This window comes from Suillus plorans, assembly GCF_016647745.1.
Source record: "Suillus plorans strain S12 chromosome Unknown HD556scaffold_107, whole genome shotgun sequence".
NCBI classification, from domain to species: Eukaryota; Fungi; Basidiomycota; class Agaricomycetes; order Boletales; family Suillaceae; genus Suillus; species Suillus plorans.
The window spans coordinates 111,140-136,645 of record NW_024537491.1 but is presented as its reverse complement, the minus strand read 5'-3'; the positions used below and the strand labels follow the sequence as shown (position 1 = coordinate 136,645).

The 25,506-nt window shown below is 44.8% G+C and overlaps 7 protein-coding genes across 7 annotated transcripts; 4 read left to right on the top strand and 3 right to left on the bottom strand.

Annotated features, from left to right (window-relative positions):
- Positions 1-1,802: 1,802 nt before the first annotated feature.
- Positions 1,803-2,081, top strand: HD556DRAFT_1212288 (uncharacterized protein; the record flags this gene model as incomplete). The annotated part of the gene is made up of 1 exon (XM_041296587.1): positions 1,803-2,081. A coding segment is annotated over one exon (279 nt), but the record flags the coding sequence as incomplete, so codon positions are not given.
- A 231-nt stretch (positions 2,082-2,312) lies between these two features.
- Positions 2,313-3,389, top strand: HD556DRAFT_1450583 (uncharacterized protein; the record flags this gene model as incomplete). The annotated part of the gene is made up of 4 exons (XM_041307790.1): positions 2,313-2,608; positions 2,662-2,977; positions 3,023-3,296; positions 3,379-3,389. 4 exons carry the CDS (start codon positions 2,313-2,315, stop codon positions 3,387-3,389), a joined length of 897 nt encoding a protein of 298 aa, XP_041153095.1.
- Positions 3,390-5,833: 2,444 nt separating this feature from the next.
- HD556DRAFT_1435081 (uncharacterized protein) lies at positions 5,834-6,671 on the top strand (the record flags this gene model as incomplete). Its single annotated transcript, XM_041305388.1, has 4 exons — positions 5,834-5,981; positions 6,174-6,344; positions 6,396-6,493; positions 6,540-6,671. 4 exons carry the CDS (start codon positions 5,834-5,836, stop codon positions 6,669-6,671), a joined length of 549 nt encoding a protein of 182 aa, XP_041153094.1.
- An 820-nt stretch (positions 6,672-7,491) lies between these two features.
- HD556DRAFT_1421600 (uncharacterized protein) lies at positions 7,492-8,964 on the top strand. The gene is made up of 4 exons (XM_041304497.1): positions 7,492-7,898; positions 7,950-8,246; positions 8,294-8,438; positions 8,490-8,964. Exons 1-4 carry the CDS (start codon positions 7,725-7,727, stop codon positions 8,849-8,851), a joined length of 978 nt encoding a protein of 325 aa, XP_041153093.1. The 5' UTR covers positions 7,492-7,724; the 3' UTR covers positions 8,852-8,964.
- A 540-nt stretch (positions 8,965-9,504) lies between these two features.
- HD556DRAFT_1450581 (uncharacterized protein) lies at positions 9,505-10,533 on the bottom strand (the record flags this gene model as incomplete). The annotated part of the gene is made up of 1 exon (XM_041307789.1): positions 9,505-10,533. The coding sequence occupies one exon, from the start codon at positions 10,531-10,533 to the stop codon at positions 9,505-9,507; it is 1,029 nt and encodes a 342-aa protein (XP_041153092.1).
- An 8,569-nt stretch (positions 10,534-19,102) lies between these two features.
- HD556DRAFT_1421595 (aspartic peptidase domain-containing protein) lies at positions 19,103-21,671 on the bottom strand. Its single transcript, XM_041304496.1, has 10 exons — positions 21,190-21,671; positions 21,111-21,137; positions 20,984-21,052; positions 20,736-20,929; positions 20,518-20,680; positions 20,413-20,468; positions 20,274-20,360; positions 20,056-20,223; positions 19,834-20,003; positions 19,103-19,769 (listed from the first exon to the last, which is right to left on the bottom strand). Exons 1-10 carry the CDS (start codon positions 21,414-21,416, stop codon positions 19,545-19,547), a joined length of 1,386 nt encoding a protein of 461 aa, XP_041153091.1. The 5' UTR covers positions 21,417-21,671; the 3' UTR covers positions 19,103-19,544.
- A 340-nt stretch (positions 21,672-22,011) lies between these two features.
- Positions 22,012-23,911, bottom strand: HD556DRAFT_1450577 (acid protease; the record flags this gene model as incomplete). The annotated part of the gene is made up of 10 exons (XM_041307788.1): positions 22,012-22,248; positions 22,300-22,478; positions 22,530-22,703; positions 22,757-22,846; positions 22,897-22,952; positions 23,011-23,173; positions 23,231-23,424; positions 23,474-23,542; positions 23,590-23,616; positions 23,676-23,911. The coding sequence occupies 10 exons, from the start codon at positions 23,909-23,911 to the stop codon at positions 22,012-22,014; spliced, it is 1,425 nt and encodes a 474-aa protein (XP_041153090.1).
- Between the last annotated feature and the right edge of the window lie 1,595 nt (positions 23,912-25,506).

Genomic DNA, 25,506 nt, shown 5'->3' with positions numbered 1-25,506 from the left:
TCGGACTTTGTCCGGATTAGTCTTATCTCTTGTTTCCGAACGTCCGCCGGAATTCCCGTGCATCGGACATCGGACTCCGGACATCGCCCGACGCCCTCCGGACATCGTCCGGTAAACTTCGGACATCGTTCAACCACCCTCGGAAGTTAGGGGCACGTACTCGGGTAAGGGGCGCAGCGCACGAGCTGAAGCCAAGCCCTTCGGATCCGACCCTTGAGCACGTTCTTAACAGTAATACATCCTACGTTGGCCCACCCATCTATATAATTATACCCCACCTCGGCCAACCTGTCTATGTAATAAATATTTTATTACACCCTCGGCCCACCCGTCTAATTAATATCCCTTATGTCGGCCCACCCGTATATGTGATATTCCACCACCTCGGCCCACCTGTCTATGTAATAAATATTTTGTCGCACCCTCGGCCTACCCGTCTATTTGATATCCCTTATGTTGGCCCACCCGTATATGTAATATGCCCCACGTCAGCCCACCCGTCTATGTAATATTCCGCTACCCCGGCCCACCCGTATATGTAATACACCCCTGTCGGCCCACCCGTCTATATAACAATATTTGCCTTACCTCTCTCTTCAGCCCAGCTGTCTATAATATCCTACTCTACATATTACCCAGATAGGCCCACCCATCTCCATGAATGATCATATTCCCCCGGCCCATCCGTCAACATCAAGGATATATATATCATTGGCATACATGGGCCCACCCGTCTCCATCAGAAATAATATGTTACCCGGCCCATCCGTCATCATTGAGGATATACACAACATGGGCCCATGGTCCGCTGGTGTCATATCCCGCGTTCCGGACCCAGACCTATCACACTCATCATTTCCGGATTTCCGGATCCGGCCGACTTCTATGTATCGTCCGGATCCGACCCGCGTCTAACTTCCGTGCCTTATCCCTTTGGTATTTCCCTTATCAGTTAGTATGCTTTATTTTCCGTTCCTTATTCATTTCCGTCTTCATTTTACTAAGTTCCGATAGACTAGTGATAGTCGTCCCATATGTTTTCTTCATAGCTTTACATAGCTTCGCACTGCACTTACTGTTCTCCGTTATGTCCTCAGTAGTATATAAACCCCTGTACAATCTCTGTAGTTTCCTCAGTTCGAATATCATCTTAGACTCTGCTCATTCTCTCCTCCGTCCGACTTGAGTTTCTCTCTCGTCGACCTCCGCTCGTCTTAGGATCGACTCCTATAGACTTGTCACCTCCGCCTCTACCTCTGGTAGTCCTCCGCTGTTTCCTTTCTAGTTCGGACTTTGTCCGGATTAGTCTTATCTCTTGTTCCCGAACGTCCGCCGGAATTCCCGTGCATCGGACATCGGACTCCGGACATCGCCCGACACCCTCCGGACATCGTCCGGTAACCTTCGGACATTGTTCGACAACCTCCGGAAGTTAGGGGCACGTACTCGGGTAAGGGGCACAGCGCACGAGCTGAAGCCAAGCCCTTCGGATCCAACCCTTGAGCACGTTCTTAACAGCTGGCCCATCTGATACGGGATATTATGTAGGTCGGGTGGCCCGTATAATACGGAATTTGTCACTGAAGGGGCTCATAACCTTAGGATAGCAAGAGCATCTCATACGAACTACCTTAGTTCTTGCCTTATCCCTCCAGGAAAATAGTTGAACATACTGACCTGTACCAAGAGATGATTACTAACTTTGGAGATTTGTTTGAATGAATCAAGAATGTGGTACACTATTTATATTATCTGGAAGTTCCATACTGGGAGGCTGAGACATAGTGTAGATATGTCAGTGTCTACCGGAAGAATATGAGTTTTTGATCCAGTATGTGGACCTGCTGCCCGGAAAACCTGGGTCTCCTGTTGTGCCATTTCTTTCTCTAGTAGTGAACATCAATGTTTGTACTTTAGCATACAGAGATGGTAAAGACTTGATTTACTGCTTGGTCCTTCTGTTGGGAGACTTTAAACATGGAGAGCTAGTATTGAAGGAACAGGGTTTAGTGGTAGGGTTGCATAGTAGAGACTTCATGATTTTCTTATCTAAAGACACTACTTACTTCAGCCTAGACTATATGAGGAGAGCATCTCTTGTCCTACACACCAATAGAGAGTTTGCCAACTGGAAGGAGACTAGGAATTATTGGAGAAATAATGTAAATTTCTCTGGATGACACTAGCTATTCTATTAGCTATTAAATGCTTCAATGCTGTAGCCTCTTTGTAGAGCACTTAAAGTCTGATATAACTTATGTCACCTCTTCACTTCTTTACTTGTTTGGAGGGTGCCTTACTTTCTCACACATATGGCTCCTAAGAAAAGTTCTGCTAAGACTAAGGCTACATCTAAGGCTGAGGCTATGTCTAACACTTCTAAGTCTCCTTCTGACCCTGCAACTAGAGGTACTACAATAGCAAGGAAGACAGCAGCAGCACTAAGGAGTGCTCCCAGCAGTGCTGTAGCCAAACCTACCAGCTGTACTACCAGAGCAAAGGCTACTATATCTACTTTCAGTGCAGCCAAAGCCAAGAAATTGGAGGCACTCAAAAAAGCTGCAAAGGAGGCAGCCTTGAAGAAAGCAGAAATGCAGAAAAAGGATATGTGATAATTGTTTCTACCTGCAGACACTAAGAGTGATTCATTATAGAAACTAGAATGAGAACAGCAGCAACGCTGGCCAAGGAGTCAGCTGACTTTGAGGAGGAGGAAGAGAATAATGAAGAGAGTGTAATATCTGCTACTGGGCATCCAAGGAAGTTAAGAAAGATAACTTTTGATTCTAGTGATGATGAGGCAGAGGCAGAGGCACCCACAGAGGACCCTCTGGAAGAAAATAAAGCTAATCCTAGCTGTGCTAAAAATATCTTATGTCTAGAAGATTCTTCTGATAAAGAACCCACTCCAGAAGAACCACCTGCAAATGTTTCAGTGGAAGACACTTCTTTAACACATATGCTGCAGAACCATGAGGTGAGTGTTAGTTCTCTTCCCATACTATGCTAACACATACAAAAGATCGTCATCAACTCTACTCATGCTAATATCTCTGACACCACTGCCAGCAAGGGTGCTACTAAGGTCACTCTTAATGATTTTAATAGTCCCAGAGCAGTACACATTGCCAGAATAGCTCTCAGAGGTATGAAAAGAGATACAGCCCTGCAGGAAGGATTTTCTCTATCTGGGAGGCACATTTCTTTAAGTTGGACTATTATGTGTAGGGAGGCATCTAACAACAACAAGCTAAAGGCCAAAATGAAAGAAGTTCAAGTAGATGATGTTTTTAAAGGTAAGCTTGTAGCCTATGTGAGTTTTTATTGATGTAACACATGTCATGCTGATGCTTTCTTATCTAAGACATGAAATGGTAGTGACCAAGTAAAAACTATATTGGTAGGTAAGGCTAGAAGTGGGGTAGCTGTTAAGAACGTGCTCAAAGGTCGGATCCGAAGGGCTTGGCTTCAGCTCGTGCGCTGCGCCCCTTACCCGAGTATGTGCCCCTAACTTCCGAGGGCTGTCGAACGATGTCCGGAGGGCGTCAGGCAATGTCCGGAGTCCAATGTCCAATGTGCGGGAATTCCGGCGGACGTTTGGGAACAAGAGATAAGACTAATCCGGACAAAGTCCGAACTAGAAAGGAAACAGCGGAGGACTACCAGAGGTAGAGGCGGAGGTGACAAGTCTATAGGAATCGATCCTAAGACGAGCGGAGGTCGATGAGAGAGAAACTCAAGTCAGACGGAGGAGGGAATGAGCAGAGTCTAAGATGATATTCGAACTAAGGATATACATAGATTCTACAGGGTTTACATATTACTGAGGACTTATCAGAGAACAGAGACGTGCAGTCCGAAGCTATGCAAAGCTGTGGATGGAGCGTATAGAAAAGTCAAACACTAGTCTATCGGAAAATAGTAAATGAACCCGGAGATTAGAACAGATGAAAATAAAGGCGGAAATGAAATGAGGTATGGAAAATGATATAGTCTAACTGGAGTAGGAACCTACAAAGGGATAAGGCACGGAAGTTAGACGCGGGTTGGATTTGGACATAGATAGACGTCGGCCGGATCCAGACATCCGGAAATGAGATGTATGATAAGTCCGTGTCCGGAACGCGGGATATGACAGTAGCTGTCTGGTATGAACTTTCTGGGCTACAAGGCAATGACCTTAAGGAAGCTGTAGACTGGTTGTTGTTGAATAAAGCATTCCTGTATGACAGTATAGACCTGGAGGTGTGTTTTCTTTGTTTCAAGTGTGTAACTGCTATATATTAATCATCTATTGCATGCTCATCACTCCTACTTCCAGGCCAGGACATATGACAAGTCCAGAATATGGATGAATAATGCAATATATTCGCTTACTTGATTGAAGATACTTTTTGGTCTGTCACAGGTGACACAGTGAAGATGGGAAAGAAAGGCAACACCTGCCTTGAGTTGCCTGACCCTCTTCTTAGTATCTCATTAGACTAGAGCTGCAGGACGTGTTAAAGTAAGTCGTGCATTTTGATTTGAAAGATATGTGCTAATGTTAGACAGGGAGCATTGCAAGGATATTGCTGCATTTCTTGATGAAGGTGATAGCATTACTAACAGCAAGATTTATTTCAATATAATAGGGGAAGGTGCCAAAGTGCTAATGATAGCTAGAAAGAGGAAGTAGAGACACAGTTACATTGCTTTCTATTACTTTTATTACACTTTTTTTTGTCTGGTAAAGCTATATTATAAATACAGTGGCTTTTTCATCTTTTTGTAACATTTACTAGCACAACTAGCTTTTTAAGCTTTGAAAAGCTTAAAAAGTCCAAAAAGCAAGATACCAGAGATTCACTAGAGCATTGCATTGAATGTATATTTTTGTTTGTAGGAAATTCTGCTGGCTAAAGTAGCTCAGAAAGAAGGAACTTTGCCATTTAAGATTTTTTAGCTTTTGAGTCTTTTTCAGCTTATTTCAGCTTATTTTAGCTAAAAAGGCTTGAACACTTTTTCCTGATGTAGCAGGCACAGAAAACCTTGGCTCAGTATCGCTACTCAGATAAGTGAGGTCAAGCTTCACTATCAATCTCTAAAGTCTCCCCGCTACGCTACTCTGAGTCTTAGGTGGACGTAGAGACGACACAAATATTTTGGAATATGTTTTTAGAAAAAGAACACCAAAGGTTGGTAAAAGTAAAAAGAAAAGAAAAGAGAAAATAGAAATTGGAATAAAAAAAGCTATGGCTGTACCTTGCTTGCTGGTTATTGCACACAGTGAGCTCACAGCTAGTCATTTGGTATGATGAGCTTGCAGTATTACTGTCTCTTGAGAATGTTCCTCTCAGTCTTGAACAGTTCTTGACACTAATGCTGACACTTATCACATCTTACTCACAATTTAATGTTAGATAGGCTGAAAAACACCCACTTGCTCTCTTATATATTTTATTTCAAAAACTGGGGTCATTATATACACAATAAATGTGGCTGTGCTACTAGTGTATTCAAGAGTCATCAAGAGTCATTTCCAGTTATAATGAGTCATTGAGTATATGGCTGAGTCATGCTGGCTTGTTGCTAGTCATGTGATCTGTCTAGCTCCTGATGACAAATCCAGAAAAAAGGGAGTGAGAAGTATCACATGATGTGAATCCTGTGTCTGTCTTTTCTTTATTTTTCTGTATGTCTGATGGGTGAAACTGACATGAGCCTAGTATTTAGGGTTTTACAGCTATTTGCAAAGAGGTTGGCAGTACCGGATATCATGAGAAAATAAATTATTGTTCACCATATTTGGAAAGTACTACACATACCCCCTGTGTTGTCGCAAACCTCCAACATGCCCTTTCACAAGATCAGTCGCGACGTAAAACTAGCAGCTGTCAATCTCTATGAGCGTGAAATCCTATCCCTAGAGCAGATTCTTGAATGTGTTGAATTCTCCGAGAGAACCTTCTGGCGGATTCTCAAACTATGGAGGGAGAATGGTAATGTCATGCAGCACACCTACAGAATTTGTGGTCGCCCATGCACTTTATACTTTGAAGATATTCACTATCTCCTTTGACTCATCCACCATCGACCGGATTGGTTTCTGGACGAGTTGCTTAATTTGCTCAAGAATAACCAACTGATCTCTGTCCACTTCTTAACCATATATTGAGAGCTTGCCTATGCAGGCATCTCTTGTAAGCAGTTGAAGAAAATTGTGAAGGAACAAAATGAAGTCCAATGTGCTGACTTCATCAGGCACATGGCACAATATGAGCCAGAGGAACTTGTTTTTTTTTTGGACGAGACCTCCAAGGATGAGAGAACACAGTCAAGGAGGTTTGGAAGGGCAAAGAAAGGTGTATGAGCAGCAAAGAAGGATGTTTTTATTCATGGGCACCATCTTTCAGGTTTAGGTTTACTCACTGTTGATGGCATGATTGCCTCTTCTGTGGGTGAGGGCTCATTCATCACTGAGAAGTTCATGACCTTCATTGAAGAGGATGTGGTAGGTTGCTCTCTTGTCTTTGAGGTGTAAACTAATGTCCATGCAGTTGCCCTTGTGCTTTCCCTACCCTGGCAAACTGAGTGTGCTTGTCATGGACAATGCATCATGCCACCATGATGATGGTGTCGCAGAACTCATTTACGAAGCAGGTAGACATCTAAATTTTGTATTTGAATGATACAGAGTGTTTTCAGGTGTACGCTGTAGAAACAACAATACTGAGAGGAACAAAACAAAGATGGCTCCAAACTGATATATTTGTGTTGTGGTCTTTGCACTGCCTAGTCTGCTATACTTGCCTGACAAGTGCGTTCGACCCAGGGGTCTGCAGTCTGGGAATAGTCTTGGGGGTAAGTGAGTGATGTGGGGTCAATAGTCCGAGCGTGGGAAACAATGTCCGAAGGTATATTTACGATGTCCGATGCAAAAGCGTCGGGTTTGTCGGGTCGGGTAGTCGGATTCGGGTCGGGTATGCGGAACTAATAGTGACGCGTTATGCGAGCATTGGAAAAGCGAGCGGTATGCGTGATGACAACGATGATTGATACGGATAATGAAAGAGCGATGATATTCGCAATATCAACTAAGAACTACGAAATATCGGGTTTGACCACTAAGCGTCGGGGAACTGCTCCCCTCTACTTGGATAATGAATAATGCTCGAGGTCAGTCCAATATATATGTAAGTACGTAGAAATGCGGAACCCATAGGCGAAGGTAGCGGCGGATGATTTCGGATCCGAAGTACATGTAAATAAACATGAGGTGCTGCGGACTATGGGAAAACATGTAATAGCGCTTGCTACGACGTGAGTAATGTGTGAATTAATGAACTACACACCTAGTGGGGCTAGCAAGACAGGACGGGACACGGGAAGGACGAGTGCGCGGGAATTTGCATCGGCCGATGCGGCCTAAACGTCGGGTTGGCGGGTTAGCGTCGGATAACATCGGGAAGTGATTAGCATGTGATGGGTATTTGACGTGTACTGTGAAATAGCTCGATACAAGCCCAGCGCCAGCTCGTGTCCTACATCTCCTACGAACTTTGAATACTGACTGTCCCCAGTCAGCGGTATGCGGGAAGACTTCACCAAATTTGCGGGTTTCTAAGTCACGTGACCAGCGGGAAATGCGGCTGAGACTTTCTCGCAATTTCTGCATATAAACCCGAGCCCTTGACAACTGCGCTTCTCTTCTTTCATTCTTTTCCCCTTCATCTAATCTCACTATGGTGTTCCCCTTTGACACTGCACAAGTCTTATCTCCTGAGGCTGAGTCTCTCCAGCGCAGATTTTCGGAACTTCGGCAAAAGATGGAGGCCAAATTGAAGTGCATACCAGATGATAGGCCGGATCTCATGGTGGAAAAGGAAGAATGGTGCAGGAGATGGAACAAGATTTCGGTGTGTCACATTTGCTGTGATTTTCGGGTTTTTCGTGCTAATATCCAAAAGTCCGATATCGGAATCATTATAGCGGCCGGAAAGGATAAGGGTGTCGCACTTGCGTTGACTGCGGAGGATGTTGCGAGGGGTAAGGAACTGGTGGGGATTCATGATCGCTTCGTGGAACAGCTGCATGCGCTCAAGGAAATGGCCGCGCGTCAGGCCGAAATTTCCGAACCTCAAGGCGCACCTGCGGATGTCTCGATGGAAGGTGAGGGCGATGAAGAAGAAGATGCGGACGGCGAATCCGAAGTTCTGATTAAGCGGCCGACTCGGGTGCGCAAGGCAAAGCAACCTGCGCCGAAGGTAAGTCCGAAATTTTTGTGTTTGTCTTACGCTAGATATTTCGCAAGGATGATGATTCTGATGATGGGATGATCCTTCACGACCCTCCCTGCGACCGCTGCGCTAAGCGTGACACCGAATGCTTCGGACCCGAAAAACGCGGGTGTACAGAGTGCCGGAACTCTAAACAGGCATGTTCCTATTCTCGCATTGGTGAGTTTTCCTCTTTTCCGCATTTTTCAGTGTTTTGACTCCTGTACTTAGCGCGCGCCAAGGGCAAAGCATCTGCGCGTCGGCCGATGGCGGCTTCCAAAGTTCGGGTCGGGTCTTCGCTCGGATCCGAACCTCCTATTACGATTTCCGATGGTGAAGATATGCCATCCGCCTCGCGCATTTCGAAGGCAAAGCCGGTGGTGCTGATTCAGGGTAGGAAAAGGAAGTTGGCGGATGTAGAGGAAGAGGATTTCGCACTTGCGGATTCGGGTTTGAGCGGAGAGGACCTGATTTTAGCGGGTAAGCTTCAGGGTGTTTATGCGAAGTTTCGCACTATCCAGGGGCTGATGTCCGAAGTTGCGAATGAGTTGGACATGATGCGGGCGCATGTCACCAAAAAGGCGCGTTTCTGAATACTCTGTCTCTTTCAATTTCTTTCTGCTTCTGTACTACCAATTAGTGTTTCTCCTAGCTGTACAATGTATTCCGCGTGTTTTCCGAATGTCAAAGCGTGATGTCCGATGAATTCTTCTAATGTCCGAAATGTCAAAGGGTCGGGTCCGATGCGATGTCCGAAGTTTCCATGTATGTCCTGTGTCCCTTGTGTCCGTGTCTCGTGTCTCGATGCTAGGTCATCCCCCACTAGGGTGTCTAATAAAAAACAATGAAAAAAATAATCATAAGTGCCAAATGAATTTTCGGATAACATAGTCAAGATGATACTGTGGACGCAGATTACCATCTGACTTGACTTCTTCGTGCAACTTTTGACTGTCTTTCTTCGGGTTTTTCGGGTTTTCGGGTTTTTCTACGTATATATAAGGGTGCGCACGCGATGCGCAGTTCGAAGATGAAATGCTATATAAATAGGGGTTATTAGCGCGTGTTCGGATTCAAATGTCTGTGTACTATTATTTTCTTCTGTAGGTGCGGATGTATGAGGATAGTGATTTTTCGGGTTATTGAGATATGAAACACCGGCCTAATCCCGGGGTGAAACGTGCAAGCTATGAACATATGTGCGCGTTTTCGGGTATCGCGTTACCCGAAATTTCGGGGTTTCGAACTATAGCTTTTTCCTAAGGTAAAGACGTCGTTGGCTTTCATACTGGTAACACGCGATCTGGGAGTGCGATGGACAAGGGTATTGAAAGCATCGGTAGACCGGATGATGGAGTCGGATATTTCGGATCCGATGCGACGGGTGACGGTAGGGCGAAACTATGCAGGGAAACTGCGGGTAAACGGGGCATATCTTCGGGATGACGGGGAAATGTGTTTCCGGTGTTTCGGGCTTTGACGTGCGGATTTTCGGGTGTGACAATTCAAAATGATACCTAGACCAAGTGACATAACCGGTGAGAAATAAAGCGACGGCTACTGCGTGAACAAAATGATCAGTGCAATTCGGAGAAGGTAAAATGAGTTCGTGATCTAAACTTCTGGTACAAATATCCCATATTTCTGGGAATTCGTCGGCCGATGTTTCGGGTATCTTGGGTACGTTGTCTTCTAGCGACGTTAGCTCTGAATCTAAGACTTCTGATGTTAGTACGTCTGCATCAATGACTTCTACAAATACATCCAATTGTTCCGATGGTAACTGAACTTGTCCGAAGGTCAAGTCCGAAATTTCGGTACTTCGGACTCCCTCTGGGGCGTCGGATGTTGTGATAGGGTCTTCGGGTGCGGATATTTCTATTTCTGAAGTTAGGCGTTCTTGTGCGGGTGTGTATTCGTCACTTAGGGGAAGTGTCCACCATTCATAATCATCGGATTCCTCGGGTTCGGGTATTTCGGGCTTCGGATCGGGTCGGGTATACTCGTGTATGCCTCCTTCTGGGTAGGACGACAAAATTTCATTAGTAAACTCTAACCAAGATGTACCTCGGGCCTCAGGGCATCCTGCCCATAGTTCTTTGTGGTCGCATTGGATATATCTGAGAGTATACTTGATGAGCTCAGTGTCCAATAAATTGCACTTTTGTCCGAGTTGGTCTACAGATTGTAAAAATGCGAAAACTCCGTAAACATCGCCAGTGAATCTTGGGGCTGATTGTTCTGTCCTGAATGGCATGCCAAATCTGTCGGGCATGATGGGAAAAACTGCGGGTACGTCGGAAATATCGTCGGGTCGTCGGGTCCAAAATACGGGTTTGTCGGGAAATCCTAAAATCGAAATCACTTAATCAAAACTAAACCAGATAGACCCCTCGTGGTGGGCTCCAGTTGTAGAAACAACAATACCGAGAGGAACAAATGATGCTCCTGACTGTATCTGTAAATGTTGTAAGGTCGCGCGTTGCCTAGTCTGCTATACTTGAGACGACAAGTGCGTTCGACCCTAAAGGGGAAGCGAGTGCAGCAAGGATCTGGTAGTAGGCGCTGAAGGCGCTACTGGTCGGCCAATGCGAAGCGCGGGAAAGCGCGCAGGTGCGCGCGAGGCGCAGGAAAGCGAAGGTGCGCGCGTGAGCGGTAATGAGAGAGAGTAAGAGTGAGTTTGCTTAAGTGGTGATTAGATACTAGACAAGAGATACGAGCGCGAGGTGTCAAAGAATAGATTTCTACTATGTTCTCCTAGGTAGTATGTGGGTGGTAAGTGGGAGGTCGAGTGGTTGTTCGAAACCTCCTTTCAGTATGTAATGCTGGCGCTTATATGGCGCGCCTAAGCGCTGTCGTGCGGAGCCGAATCGCTACCGAGTAAGGTATGTAAAGATATATGTATGTAAGTAAGGGTCCATGATATAAATAAAGGTGGAATGATATGTAAATAAGGGAAATGGAAATACACGCACTAGAGAGCTTGGTGGACAGTGGATGGATGCTTCCAGAAGGCTGGCGCTATAGGGCGACCAAGCGCGGGAAAGCGCGCGCGCGTATACATTGTAAAGTGCGGGAATGGTGCGCGCATGGCGCGCGTTGCACGGGAAAGCTGCGCCTCATATAGGGATAGCTGCAGATAGCACACAGAATGGTGCTGCAAGTTCGTGCAATGAACTCCCTAGTGAAAAGTGCCATATCACACCATGAGAGGCATGAGTCTCTACAACGCCTTGAATATCTCCCACCTTATTCACCCGATCTCAATCCAATTGAGGAGGCATTTTCAAACATCAAGGCATTCATTTGTCGCAACCAGGACCACCTTTCCAAAGAGCTTGATGGGATTGTTTATGACATGTACATTGCAATGGATGTGATAATGGAATTGAATGCAGCTGGGTACATCAAGCATGCAGGGTACTTCTAGTCAGCGATAGAATACAGTTGTCTGTGAACTCAGCCTAGCAGGCACAGAAAACCTTGGCTCAGTATCACTACTCAGATGAGTGAGGTCAAGCTTCACTATCAATCCCTTAAGTCTCCCCACTAAGCTACTCTGAGTCTTAGGTGGACGTAGAGACAACACGAATATTTTGGAATATGCTTTTTGGAAAAAGAACACCAAAGGCTGGTGAAAGTAAAACAAAAGAGAAAAGAAAAGAAAAAGAAAATAGAAATTTGAATAAAACTGTGGCTGTACCTTGCTTGCTGGTTGTTGCACACAGTGAGCTCGCAGCTAGTTGTTTAGTATGATGAGCTTGCAGTATTACTGTCTCTTGAGAATGTTCCTCTCAGTCTTGAACAGTTCTTGACACTGATGCTGACACTTATCACACCTTACTCACAACTTAATGTTAGATGGGCTGAAAACTCCCACTTGGTTGCTTTTTATTATTTCAAAACTGGGGTCATTATATACACAATAAATGTGGCTGTGCTACTAGTATATTCAAGAGTCATAAAGAGTCATAATGAGTCATAATGAGTCATATATTCAGGGTGAGTCATAGTGAGTCATATATTCAGAGTGAGTCATAATGAGTCATTGGGTATTTTGCTAAGTCATCCTGGCTTGTTGCTAGTCATGTGACCTATCCAACTCCTGATGACAAGTCCAGAAAGAAAGTAAGAAATGTCACATGATGTGAATCCTTTGTATGTGTGTCTTTTATTTGCTTTGTTTGAAGGGTGAAAATGACGTAAGCCTAGTATTTAGGGTTTTACGAATGTTTTTCCAGGACAACATATGTGGGAAATATTTTTCACAGTCACCTGACATGCGCGGGATTTTGTCTGGGTCATCACCATGGCTGACTAAGCAAAACTCATTGCGGAATTAAATGTACTAAAATATTCAGTCTGCTTGCATGCAAACTCGTAAAAACGAAAAATATTCCCTTAGCCTCAGTCTGACTTCAGATCATAGAGAGAATGATTTCATAGGGCATAGGGCTCATAGGAGAGTATCAGTCATCCATGCACCGAACCAGTTTGGTGCAGGTCATCGCTATAGCGTTACTATTAGTTTCCGATACCCCGAACCCGAACCCGATAACCCAAAACCCCAAAAACATCGGACCCAACACATTTTGCATCGGACATCGTAATTATACCTTCGGACATTGTTTCCTGCGCTCAGACTATTGACCCCACTTCACTCACTGACCCCCAAAACTATTCCCAGACCACAGACCCCTGGGTCGAACGCACTTGTCTCACCAAGTATAGCAGACTAGGCAGTGCAAGACCACAACATAAAGATATCAGTTTGGAGCCATCTTTGTATAGCACCACTCTGTGTTGTATTCCTACAGCGGGGTGCCTGAAGAGTACAAGTTTGCCAGTTTTAGGGTTGTGATAGTTGAGAAAATAATTAGTATAGTTGGCCCTGCTTGTGTTGTACAGCACACTCCATTGATGCTCCATATATCGTTGATCACTGGTACAATGAAATTTTAAAATGACTTACTGCAGTCATGTTTTGCATTACCTTGATTAGTGCATTCTCTTATCGTGCTGTGAAGGATGGCTTTGTTGACTTTGGTCAACCAACTGTGAACCGTGATCATGTCTATGATGATGAGTTGCCATGCTGTGGTGACGACATCCTGATCTTCCTGTGGGTAATGCATCATTTGCCATGTAACCTTCACTGACTTCCTTGAACCACACTTTGGACGTCACCGTGGGTAAGGATCATTGGCTTCAGTGTTTTCAGTGGATGTGCTGGTTTGCAATGTCCATGAAGCCAAAATGAGGCTGGCTGCTCGGGACAGCGGGGGGTTGGAATATGGATGAAGACAATTCTGAGATGGCAAAGTAGCTGACCATCTTGATTGGTGGTCCTGGAGAGTGTCGATAGGTGGGCCTATCTGACTGTGGTCAGCTAGGACTATGTGAAAGATCTACAAAATACTTACATGCATCATAGCTGCTGCTGCAGCAAAACATTCATTCAATCTGCCCTCTTGTCCAACGTCATCTGAACAAAAAGGAGCAGCAAGAAATGGGGGAATTGTTTTGAAGGGAGTAGGGTCAGGCTGGGTCCCATGACCGTGGCCACAGCCATGACCAATGATTTGAGGTGGCATGGATGATGGGATGGGGACAAGGGATATGGGATTTTGGGGGATCTGGTGTGATGGTGGGTTAGCTGGAGATGAGGGGAAGTTAGAGCTCTATTATAGCTGATGCACCTTTCAATGTACTTTCCTTGCCATCGATAACACCCACTGACCATTCTTGTACTGGCAATCACTGGCAAAGTTAGCACTGTATCCAATAGATTTACCAGTAGCCTTGTGCTCCGCCGAATTAAACCATCAAACTTGCTTGATATGTGTGAGATCGCTTATCTTGATGTAATTGGAGGGCTGGTGATAGCATGTTTGAGGGTTCGAGCTGGTTCGACTCAAGTTGCGCCGCAAGTCTCATGTAATTGAGGTTATGAACTCAGACTCAGATCACCAATTGAATCAATAATGCTATTACTCACCTGGCAACTAGGATGGCACCTGATCGATTTCGCCCGCCCTATCAATATGTAAAGTGGCCTTGCACTTGAGTTGCATATAGAGCAGTGTGGTGTAAGCAAGTTTCTTGACTCATACTTGTGGTAAACAAAAGTCAACATGGCTAAATAGGGGTAGAGTGGAGGGGATATCAAGTTTCTAATAAATGTCAAAAAAAACTACATAAAAGCTACATAGTAAAAAAAGCTAGTACTAGAAAAACATCTAGGTGGCTATAGAATACATGAGACCATGATTAAATAATTAGTCAGAACTCAACTCGTCGTCACTTCCAGATACAAATACTGACTCTGTGGCCAAAGATTCACCTGAATCAGAGTCAGGAGCCTCACCACCGCTACTGCCACTGAGGAACAACATGTTACTTTGAGTACACTTATTCCCTATATCACCTATCAGCACTCCTGCATTGTCAAGCTTGTTTCGAAGGAAGCTTATCTGCAAATTGGTTGCAGTCAGCTCTTTCCGGGTGATTTCAAGTTCATCATCATTGATGGATTTGATCAGTTCCAATTCTAGGGAGCAAAGGTGTTGATATCAGACCTTTGTAGCAATGACCTGACGGGTAACCCAGGAGAGCTTGAGCATGCGTTCTGTGAAATAATTCAAAATTTCCAAAGAGCGGGGGGAATTCAACTATGAAAAAGCTCTTTGATTTATTATTTGTACAAGATGAAATCACATACTGATGTTTTCAGTGTCTTTCTTTTCTTCATAGGAGAAGAAGGAACTTTTCCAGTATGAACTTCAGGTTTGCTCAGAAATAAGTCATACTGAGTGTATCCATACTTATTGTGATGACCATGTTTATCTTCAATGATTGATATACCCTTGTCAAGGGTAGGTCTATGGACATCATTGTCTGGGTTCAAGGTAGGACAGCTACTTTTCACTATAGGAGAGCTGATTAGCACCAGAGAGGTGGGAGGAATAGAGGATCTGGTTGGTCTGAGATGTGTCAGTGAGTACTAGCTTGAAGGTCCTGATACTAATCAACAAACCTAGGCAGACTGGTGTCTGGAAAGGGGCAAATACCAGAACTGCTTGATACTGGTGAGCTGCTTATTGCTTTGCACATGCTAAGGTAATGTATCGAGTGTCTGAAAAGCTGATGAAATCTTATCAGTGGAGGGCAGGTAAACAAATGTTATTCTCACACTTCATATCATTGACGCAATTGTGAAGTCCAAAGTTGATTCCTGGAGCATTCAATCACAAGCACGGACACTTTCCTGACCACTAGACCCCAGCAATCCTAATCAGTAGAATTGTTTGTGTTTCTTTATGGTGTGATTCAATATTGACCAGGAGATAGCGTGATAACGAGGCTTCCTTGCTTTTCCTTGTACTGTGGTGAGCATTCAAATCAGTAGAATTATTTGTGCTTATGGATTACTTTATGATATGGTGCAATGTTCCTGACCAGAAGATGAGACAATAGCGCAATAACAAGGCTTCTTTACTTTTCATGGTAAGGTGAGCTTATGATTGTAGCGGTCCTAATCAGTAGAATTGCTTGTGTCTATATGTTGCTGTATGATATCATTTAACATTCCTGACTAGGAAACAATAGGTCGCCTTGGGTACTCCAAAAGACTTATAACAGCCCTCTTTGGTGCAACCTGTTCAACAACTTCCATGTCTACTGTTCACCTTCCACATTCAACTTATGATGAGTATACCTTTACCTGCCCCAACTGTGCAGAGGCATTTTCAAACCATGACGATGTTATAACTCACCTGTCAGTCAACTGTGGCCAGTGGGTCGTTCAAGGTGCCGCTGTAGCACTCGAGCTTGCGCTAGGCTTGTATTCTGCTATTTTCCAATGCATGTCAAACACCCATCGCACACAAATCACTTTCTGATGTTATCCGACACTTACTCGCTCAATCCAATGTTTATCCACTAATCCGATACTAATCCAACGTAGTCCGACGGACCCGATGTTTCCTGTGCATCGGACCCAATATTTTCCTGTGCACCTATCCTCCCTATGTCCTGTCCTGTCGTATCTACCCCCACTAGGTGTGCAGTTATCTGTTTTCACGTTGCTAAACACTGTAGACCGTGTTATTACATGTCCGCAGTACCACATGTCTTATTACATAGAACATCGGACCCAAAAATTACTGCTACTACTTTCGCCTATAGTGCTCCTAAATTCTACATAGACACTATATATTTCGCATACCTCCTACTTACTTATTTACCTTTCTACCTCCAAGTAGGAGGAGGTCATTAGATATTTGTAGTTCTTTGTTGAATTCCACAATATCATTCTTTCTTTATCCAAAACACCCCAAAAACACTGACAGTAACCCGCCATTCACTATCCCCGACATTTGTTACATTCCCAACACTAATCCAACGTAACCCAATGTCTTCTTAGATAGATGATCTATAGATAAACACCTATAAAACCAAATATCTCCACAGTCAGTGATTCAGACAAATACCAATGACTGATAATATGGTCATTCGTGGGTGGCTTGCCTTGCTCCTAAGATACAGTCAGTAGAATATGGCTCGCACACAAGTCAGCAGTCAGCGGTCAACAGTCAACAGTCAACAGTCAATCCAACAATATGGATATGAAACACAGCGATGAGAGAAACACAGAACTCGATCAGTCAGTGATCAACAACAACAACAACAACAATCACAACAACACAGACAACAACAAAAATATCAGGAACCACAGTCACTCTAGCAATATAGAGCTGACACAAAACAAACAGACACTCTTCCTAACACTTCACACAGCAACAATGATTCATACACAAACTTAGTGCAGCAAGTTGTGCGGAGTTACAATGAGAGTCCACCTCAATACAAAAACAGGTGAAACTACTGTCAGGCCTAGTCAAGCCTCTGTAGCACTCTTAGCCTAATATTGAACCTGCTGCCAAGGAACTCACAATGAGTATTAAATAGACTCAGGAACGGGCGACCTTAGACTTCAATACCAAGTCCCCTTTTCAATAGCTAAAGTCTAACTCGCAAATGACTACCCTCGATCAGTATAACACACAGATGTATGAGGTCAGGTATCACTGTCAACACCTAAAGTCTCCCCACTAGACTATCAGAGTCTTCTGTGGACAAAAAGAGACAACACCAAACTTCTGGGTAAGAATGAGACTAAAACTTTGGTACTTGAGAGAAAGTTGATAGGTTGAGACAACAAAATGAGACCGCTACAACAAAAACACGAACACAACCACAGTCACGGAGACTGTTAGCAACAACGATCACAAAGCAAACAGACAGCAATCAGAGAGATGGTCAGCACAGTCAGTCACCAATACACCACATACACTTGAGACAGAGAAACAGAAACAGAAAAAGAAACAGAAACACGAGTTTCAGTCACGAATCTCAGATGCAATCTCAGAGAAAACAGAGAGAAAAACAAACACACAGACACTCAGAAAAACAGACACAGAGACAAAGACAAATCACAGAGAGATTCACAGACAATGACACAGACAATGACACAAAGAAAATAGAGAAATTCAGACAGACAATCAAGAGAAAACAGAAAAAGAAAAACTAGTCTTGCTAGTCGTCAGGCACAGTGAGCTCAAGGTATATGCTAGATGTTCAACACAATGAGCTCAGAAGTATTGTGCTGGTTGTTGAGCACAGTGAGCTCCAACCTTGAACTGCACTTGCTGGTTGCTGATTCACACTTCACTCACAATTTTATTCTGAGAGCAAAAAAAAGCAAAGGGGAATTGCTTGTTTTATTGGGCAAAAAGCTGGTCCTTATATAGACAAATTTGGTGGCTATACTACTAGTTTCTCGTACTTAAGGTTGTAACTTTAGTTCGTTAGTACCAAGTCACAGTATCTTTGGGTCAAAAGTAAATATTCATAACTCTAGTTGGTATAATGATGAGTCAGCAAGAGCTGTATATGGCCCATGGGTCAGGTGACCCTTGATGACTCAGCTAGACAAGAGTGAGAAATGATTACATATTGTGTACATATGTTTGTGAAATCTGTGGCTGATGAATTGATTGGTAGCATAATGACATAGGACACGTATTTAGTGATTTGTAAGCTTTCCCACAGGGTAACCTTATGCAAACATATTTTTCACAGTCACCTGATATGTGTGAGAATCTTCTGAGTCATCTTCATGGCTGACTAAGCAAAACTCAGCGCAGAATTGAATGTACAAAAATATTCAGTCCGCTTGCGTACAAACTCGTAAAAATGAAAAAAGCGAAAAATATTCCCTTAGCCTCAGTCTGACTTCGGAAAATGATTTCATAGTGATTTATAGGGTATAGGGCTCATGAGAGAGTATTAGTCATCCATGCACCAAACCAGTTTGGTGCAGGTCACCGATGTAACCCGAAAGTCCAAAAACATCGGACCCGATGTTTTTACCTTCGGACTTTGTTTCCCACACTCGGACTATCTTCCTTTTCATATAACTAATTATTCTAATACCTTACAGCGAACCCCTCGGGTCAAATGCACTTGTCTTGCAAGTATAGCAGACTAGGCTGTGTTAGACCACAACATTTTATATTGCTGGTTACTTACTTTGAGTAGTGTCCAGCAATTGTTGTTTTGTTACACCGCCCATCTAACGAGGATTGGAATTACCAAGACAAATATGGGGATGACTCTGAAGCTGCGCAAGATGGTATGTACTATGCACTAGATTGGACAGTTGCATCTTACTGTACACTCCCACAGTCTACAGCGGATACTACAAGGACTTTGATCCTCTAGATGGTGATGCAGAGGAAACCATTATTGGTGATCTCATCTTCCATCATGAGGACAATGTACCGCTAGATGATCCTGCCCTAGCTTTTGGTAATCCATCCGCGTGACATGCCTCGGCTAGTCCATCCTTTCCAAAAAACCTCGAGGCCGTAACCAATCCCTGAACTATCCCAAACCAAGCGTTCAATGACCAGCTCATTGAGCGGCTAAAGTTGTAGATGTACAGTCAATTGGAAAGAAGCGCTGTGCTACAATCACTTTTGCTCGGCTGTGGGTTTCCTGATGAGGTACATGTCTCAAGGTAAACAAATTGCTTGTATAGATTAGTGTAGTCGCCGTTCATCACTGCTTATAACTCATAAAGAACTGACCAGTAACAAGTACATGCCCTCCATCACATCATATACATTAATTACAAGTGAGCGTGGTCCAAATAAGTGAGTGTCCATTAGTCCTATACAGATGAGTCCTTCATTAGAAAGGCGAATGCAGATGACATCGAAATTAAAGGAGGAGCACTGCTGAGAAAGCCAGGAAGAGTAGAGACAATGATGCACTCAGTGCATGTCCACGTGGGGCATCGCTCGTGTTTGTGACCGCCGCAGATACCGTACCAATGGTCGCGGAAGGGACGGTGCCTCCAGCACCATTTTCAGCGATGGCGACACTTGAGAGACTGGCAAAGCCAATCGAAGGGGGATTGTAGCGGAAGACAGAGTACACATTTTTCTAATAGAATATGGAAAAACTGCTCAGTATTGCAGAACGCGGGCCGTTTATCATTGCCACATACCAGGAATGCATCGCCGAAGATCCAAGAGGGGGTCCCAGTACCAGTAGTTGTCTCAAAGAATGCGCCAATGCATTCTGTTGAACTGAGTTGGTCGAACGCAATATCTGCTGAGCTTATCGACCACGTCGCGCTACCAAACGATACCTCTACATTGACAGTCGTCGAGCATGCTGATCGAGCGTTGAGCCACTTGACCTCGCAATGTTCAAGAAGTTTGCTTACGGAAGCTATAATATCCTTCCCATTCGCCTGTGGCTGGTTGTGAGCCGGGAATCTGTGCATAGATTGCTTCAATCGAGCTGGCTGGACCACCTATATTGGTCGTGCCAGTGTCAATAGCAACAGTTGTTCCTGAATCAATAGTTATGCTGTTTCCTTGCACAGTTATCGCTGGATTGGAATAAATGAGGAGACTTATTGCGAGTTGGTAAACCGCTTACAAGTCAATGGTAGATACCAATATGTGTCAGTTCCGGGAATATCGATGTAATCAATTGAGCCGGTGTACAAACTACTGTTTGTGTAACCTAAGAGCAGTTTTTTTTGAGTAGATGTCTCACGCTGTGGAATGTCTCGTACCCATATTAAGGACTCCTCCGGGCTCAAGTGTCTGGGCGCTGGAATCATTTGTATACCTGTTCCATGTTAGCAATACACTTAGTTTTAGGGAGCAAATGTTGTCACCGAGTGAGCTGAACAGCAAAGAGAGCTGAGTCCCAAGAACCACTGGAGGCCAAAGTTTGCCACAAGGGCGTCTGACCTGAACTTGCTAGGGGTTGCCACGCCAGACCGAGCAAGCCAGAGACCGGTGATGTCAGCAAACCGTTTGACACTACATCCACAACAGCTGTAGTGCATGTAAGTAAACGCCAGCGGACCTGTCAGTAAGATGAGATTCTGACCAAATCCTTGACTGGCAACGGAGAATCCCGCCATTTGCACTGTGTCCTGTGCAACATAGCCTTCCGCAGAACCCGAGCCGTAATTTATAACAAATGGCGTAGAGAGGTTTTGGAAAGTTGATGAAGATGATGGGTTGTATGTAGCAACCGACCCGCATGAAGTACCACAAGAAGAACCAGCGACCCAGAGATCACTGCGAAAATGCGTTACTAAATTATGTCGACACGTGAACTGTACTGGAACTTACGAAGAGCCCGTGTCTAATATGACATCAAAGGACACCGCAGGCGTACCAATAGCCAGTGAACCATAATAGCTATACGGATACTTCAATCAGGGCGATATGCACACCTGTGGATATATCCAACACCTACCTAGAATCATAGTCCTGATTGACGATCCTGAAGAAAAGTTGGACTCAGTAAATATGTTTCCTGCTATAATACTACGCACGAATTATAACCAGTGCTTCTTTTCTGTGTTGTCACGCCGCCATACTTGGCTATTAAATTGTCCCTCTGCCTCTTCGCCACAGCGCCCCGTTGGGTGGCATCTCGAGGGGACGGATTCCTTCTTAGAAGGGAGATGGATTGACCAGAAACCGGAACCACATTTGTGGGTGCTCCAAACGTATCCGCAGGCAGCGCAAGGAGGGATGCAAGAAAAATTAATGGTATCATGTCAAGACTCAGGTTTGAGTTTTGATCACTAAGTTACCGGAGAATGTCCAAGGCGAGAGACCACGAGCCAGTGGAGAATGGGGAATAACGAATGTATGGGATGCCAACCAACCAATTGTCCTGAAATACATGTTCATGATACACTCAGCACTGCGCATTACAAGCTGTCCGCAGCTAGCCGCAGCTGACATCGCCAACGGTCGGTACCTTTAATTGCAAGTTGGGTGAATATCATACAAAGGGCGTGTGAAAAGCTGTGAAAAACAGCCTCAAAATGGCCCTTGGTAAAGCTATTAGCAGTAACTAGTAACTGGCTAACCGGAAATGTGTGTGATAACAGTTTCAAGGTACGTGGCAACACACGAGCCTGTCTAACGAACAGCTACAGTACTTAAATCATGTGCTCTTGTAGCGATCAATGCGCCTCCTACAATTACAACATCTAGCGATGCCCAACAGGTGAAAATGCTATCAGTTTCAGATGACGATCTGAGGCTTGAGCACAGCCACCCCTGCATGTCGGTCCGAGAGGGCTGTGCCTGGCAGCCTAGGTGGCGCTGTAAATGCAGTAGTACTTATGTCCACAACCGCAGCATTATGCTTGTACAAATGAAACTAAGGTGGCGAAGAAAGCGGAAATGACGATTGCAACTGCACTAGAGGTGCGTGTTGGGGGTGCCGCGTTTGGCTCCAAGGTAAACATTGCTGAGTTAGCACCGAGAGTAGCGGAAGGTATTCCTCCAGCCAAGCCATTCATTTCAAGTGCAATTTCCGACAGTGCCGCGAATCCGACAGATGGGGGATCGTACCGGAAAACTGAATAAACGTTTTTCTGACTCGTGGCATTAATCATCAGAAGTGTATTTGCACTAAGAGAGCATACCAGGAACGTGTCGCCTAAAATCCAGGAAGGAGTCCCACTGGCACCAGATGTGGGTATTGCGTAAAATGCGCCATAGCATTCATCCGAGGTGGGTATGGATGTGAATGCGAAATCACCGGGGCTGATTGACCAATTGGGCCCTCCAAACGAGATCTCCACCACAACAGCAGTGTTACAGGCTTTTCATGAAGTTTCGGTGCCCTGATTCCAGAGAGATATGTCGTACTTACGGTAACTGTAGAATCCCTCCCAGCTACCCGTCCCAGGCTGAGATCCAGGGATCTGAGCGTAAATGGCTGCGATGCTAGCCGCAGGCCCTGCCACGAGTGTCGTACCGGTATCAATTGCAGCATAAGAGTCACTGCCGCTTGGCAAAAATATAGATTTTCCTTGCACAGTTATCGCTTTCAAGGTGCTTGAACGACACAAACAAAAGTAAGATTACGGTGAAGCTCACAAGTAATTTGTTGAAGCCAGTACGAAGCTTGCCCATTGGGAATATCCTGGTAGTTGATCGTCCCAGTGTATAAACTCTCGTTTGTATATCCTGAAAACGAAGGTGAGACACGTCAAGAATGATATGAGTTACTCTCGTACCCATTGTAAAAGATCCACCAGGTTCTAGTTCGCCAGCTTTGCTGTCATTTAAAAAGCTAAATCATTCATCGTAAGTGCCCCTGGAGCAAATGGACATAACAGGGATATGATTACCGAGTCAACTGGAAAGCCATCAAGGGTTGACTCCATTGGCCATTACTTGCAAGTGCTTGCCAAAACGGCATAGCACCAGAGGCTGCGAGCGACTGCCATGCGAGACCAAAGATACCGGTGACAGGATTTTGCAAGAAGTTCGCCGCAGTAGTTGTCACCACCCCTATTACCCGTCAGTATTAGACAATTAAGTTGTATGACGACAAATAGTTAAATTCACCGAATGTTTGATCAGAGATCGTGAAACCAGCCATTTGAACAACATCTTTCCCGACAGTGCCTGCTGCGTAACCTTTTTCGTAGGTCACACTGAAGTTCTTATTCATATTTTTAAACGTAGAGGATTTTGCCGAGTCAAAATTACCCGTTCCTGCACACGTAGATTGGCATGTCGACGATGAAACCCACATATCTCTGGGAAGAATGTTAGATAGATTCGTGTCCGCGTGAGTCGACGACGCACGAGGATCCAGTGTCTAAAATTACGTCAAATGGGTGAGGTGGTGTACCAACAACCAGGGATCCGTAGAAGCTACAGGAATTGAGCACGCTTAGACAGAGGTGGAATACACGACATACCTTGTGTCAATCCCCTGGTTGACCAATCTTTTGATCAAATATTAGTGTCGCACTTCAGTGTACTCGGATCAAATAGTTCAGCATACAAATTCTCGCCCGTTCCCCGCTTTTGACTAAGTTGTGAAGAGTACTTCGCAATTGTGGCGTCCCGCAGGTTCTTGGCATACTCCGCCCACTCTGAGATGTTCCGTGAAGGTTGCGTCTTCCGTGTCAAAGATATAAACTGTCGAGCAGATGACGTATACCCCTGAGGTGCTCCAACCACATCCGATATGATAGCCAGCAAAATAATAGAACTGATTGCCAATGACAGAAGCGTCATGAGAGGAGCTGAGGAATGGTGTATTAGGAGAAGGTTCGGACTACAATACAAACAATACTGGGCATGGAGAAGAGGTGCAAGGTGGGAATGGGCAGAATCGCATATTTAAGAGCACGGACACTCTGTGGGACTGTAAAGAACGGTTGCACACATGGGATCGCAGAGCAGCTCTCACGAGTAGCGAGGTTGTGCTAGTAGCTGAGGTCCATGAAGTGGATACGCGTATTGAGGCTAGGCTGGCCCACGCCGACGTGGTGAATGTGCGATGCAAATGCCTTGTCAAAAATTGGAGTTAGTGGAAGAAGTTCAGAATACAACTGCTGAAGTCCCAGGTGCGACACAAAGACCTTGTCATACCATTCCTCGGAGTTTAAAATATTGATCCGTCACGCCGCACGCGTCAAACTTGCAGCCGCTGTGGCAGGCACAGGCGTAGTACGCAGTTAGTAGTACTAGTGGTAAGTTACAGTAATTGATAAACTCACAAGCATATACTAGTTTGACTGTTTTGTCAACTACAGTCATGTGCGTCGGATTCTGTCGGATTCCTATATATATGTGTGTTTTTGTCAAGTCGGGGAGGGTTAGGCTTTGTCAGGTCCAGGCACGATCAGTGCCTCAGTGAAATGATTTCCTTTTTCTGATAAGCCCGCAAATATTTATGTAAGCCTCGTCTCGTTCAACCACCCTTGTTGGATTGACCCTTGTTGCTTTATCTTCGGGAAACTCGACAGTTTCATGTTGAAGTCGCCCTTCTTGGTGGTGTGCTTGTCTCCCCACAGCTCCCACGTCAGCGTCCGCTATATTCCCCTGTGACAGTTCAAGTGACAATGGTTAGGGTGCGATCCGTCGCATCTGCCACTGTCACGACAGTGGCAGGTCCTGGCAGGATCGCTTGTTAGCTCGCTGCATAATTATGCTAATGGGGATTGACAATTGTACAGTCTCATAACTCTTATCTTATCTGCCGCTCAGGTGTGGAAACTCACAGCGATCACTTAAACGCCAAACGCATCATTACTTCCAGTCTTGTGTTCCCTCTTCTACTCGCCTGCATGCTTCCTATATTGTTGCTCACACTGCATCATCTCGTATTCTCCTAGCCCTGTCACTTTGTCGCACATCCAGGCTCATCTTTTCTTCCGGCACAATGCAATTGTCGTTACCACTGCTTGTAACTCTCATTCTCGTATCATTCGTTCGTATCCAGTTCTATGTGCCACATTGGCACTAGCCAACCTTTCACTATATTCTCCCGCGCTGAAATTTATCGAGTTCCCAATACCTTTGTTACTTGCTTACATGCCCTCGCGGCATGCCGCAGCTGATCTGAACTCCAAGTCTTACCCTCGCGCTGCTTCTACGACTCGCATGCTCCATTATAACATCCCTATGTGCACTGTGCACACGCCCTTTATATATTCGGCATTGATACAACTCTACGCAAGGCCACAACAATTAGACACCGCGAGTGTGTTTCACACGTATGTGAAATACAACTCCGTAGTACCGATTCGGGTGCAAGTACTTGGAAAGGCCACACCATCTGTTTGTCGATTGTTGTAGTTTTACGGAAACACAACAAATGTACAGAC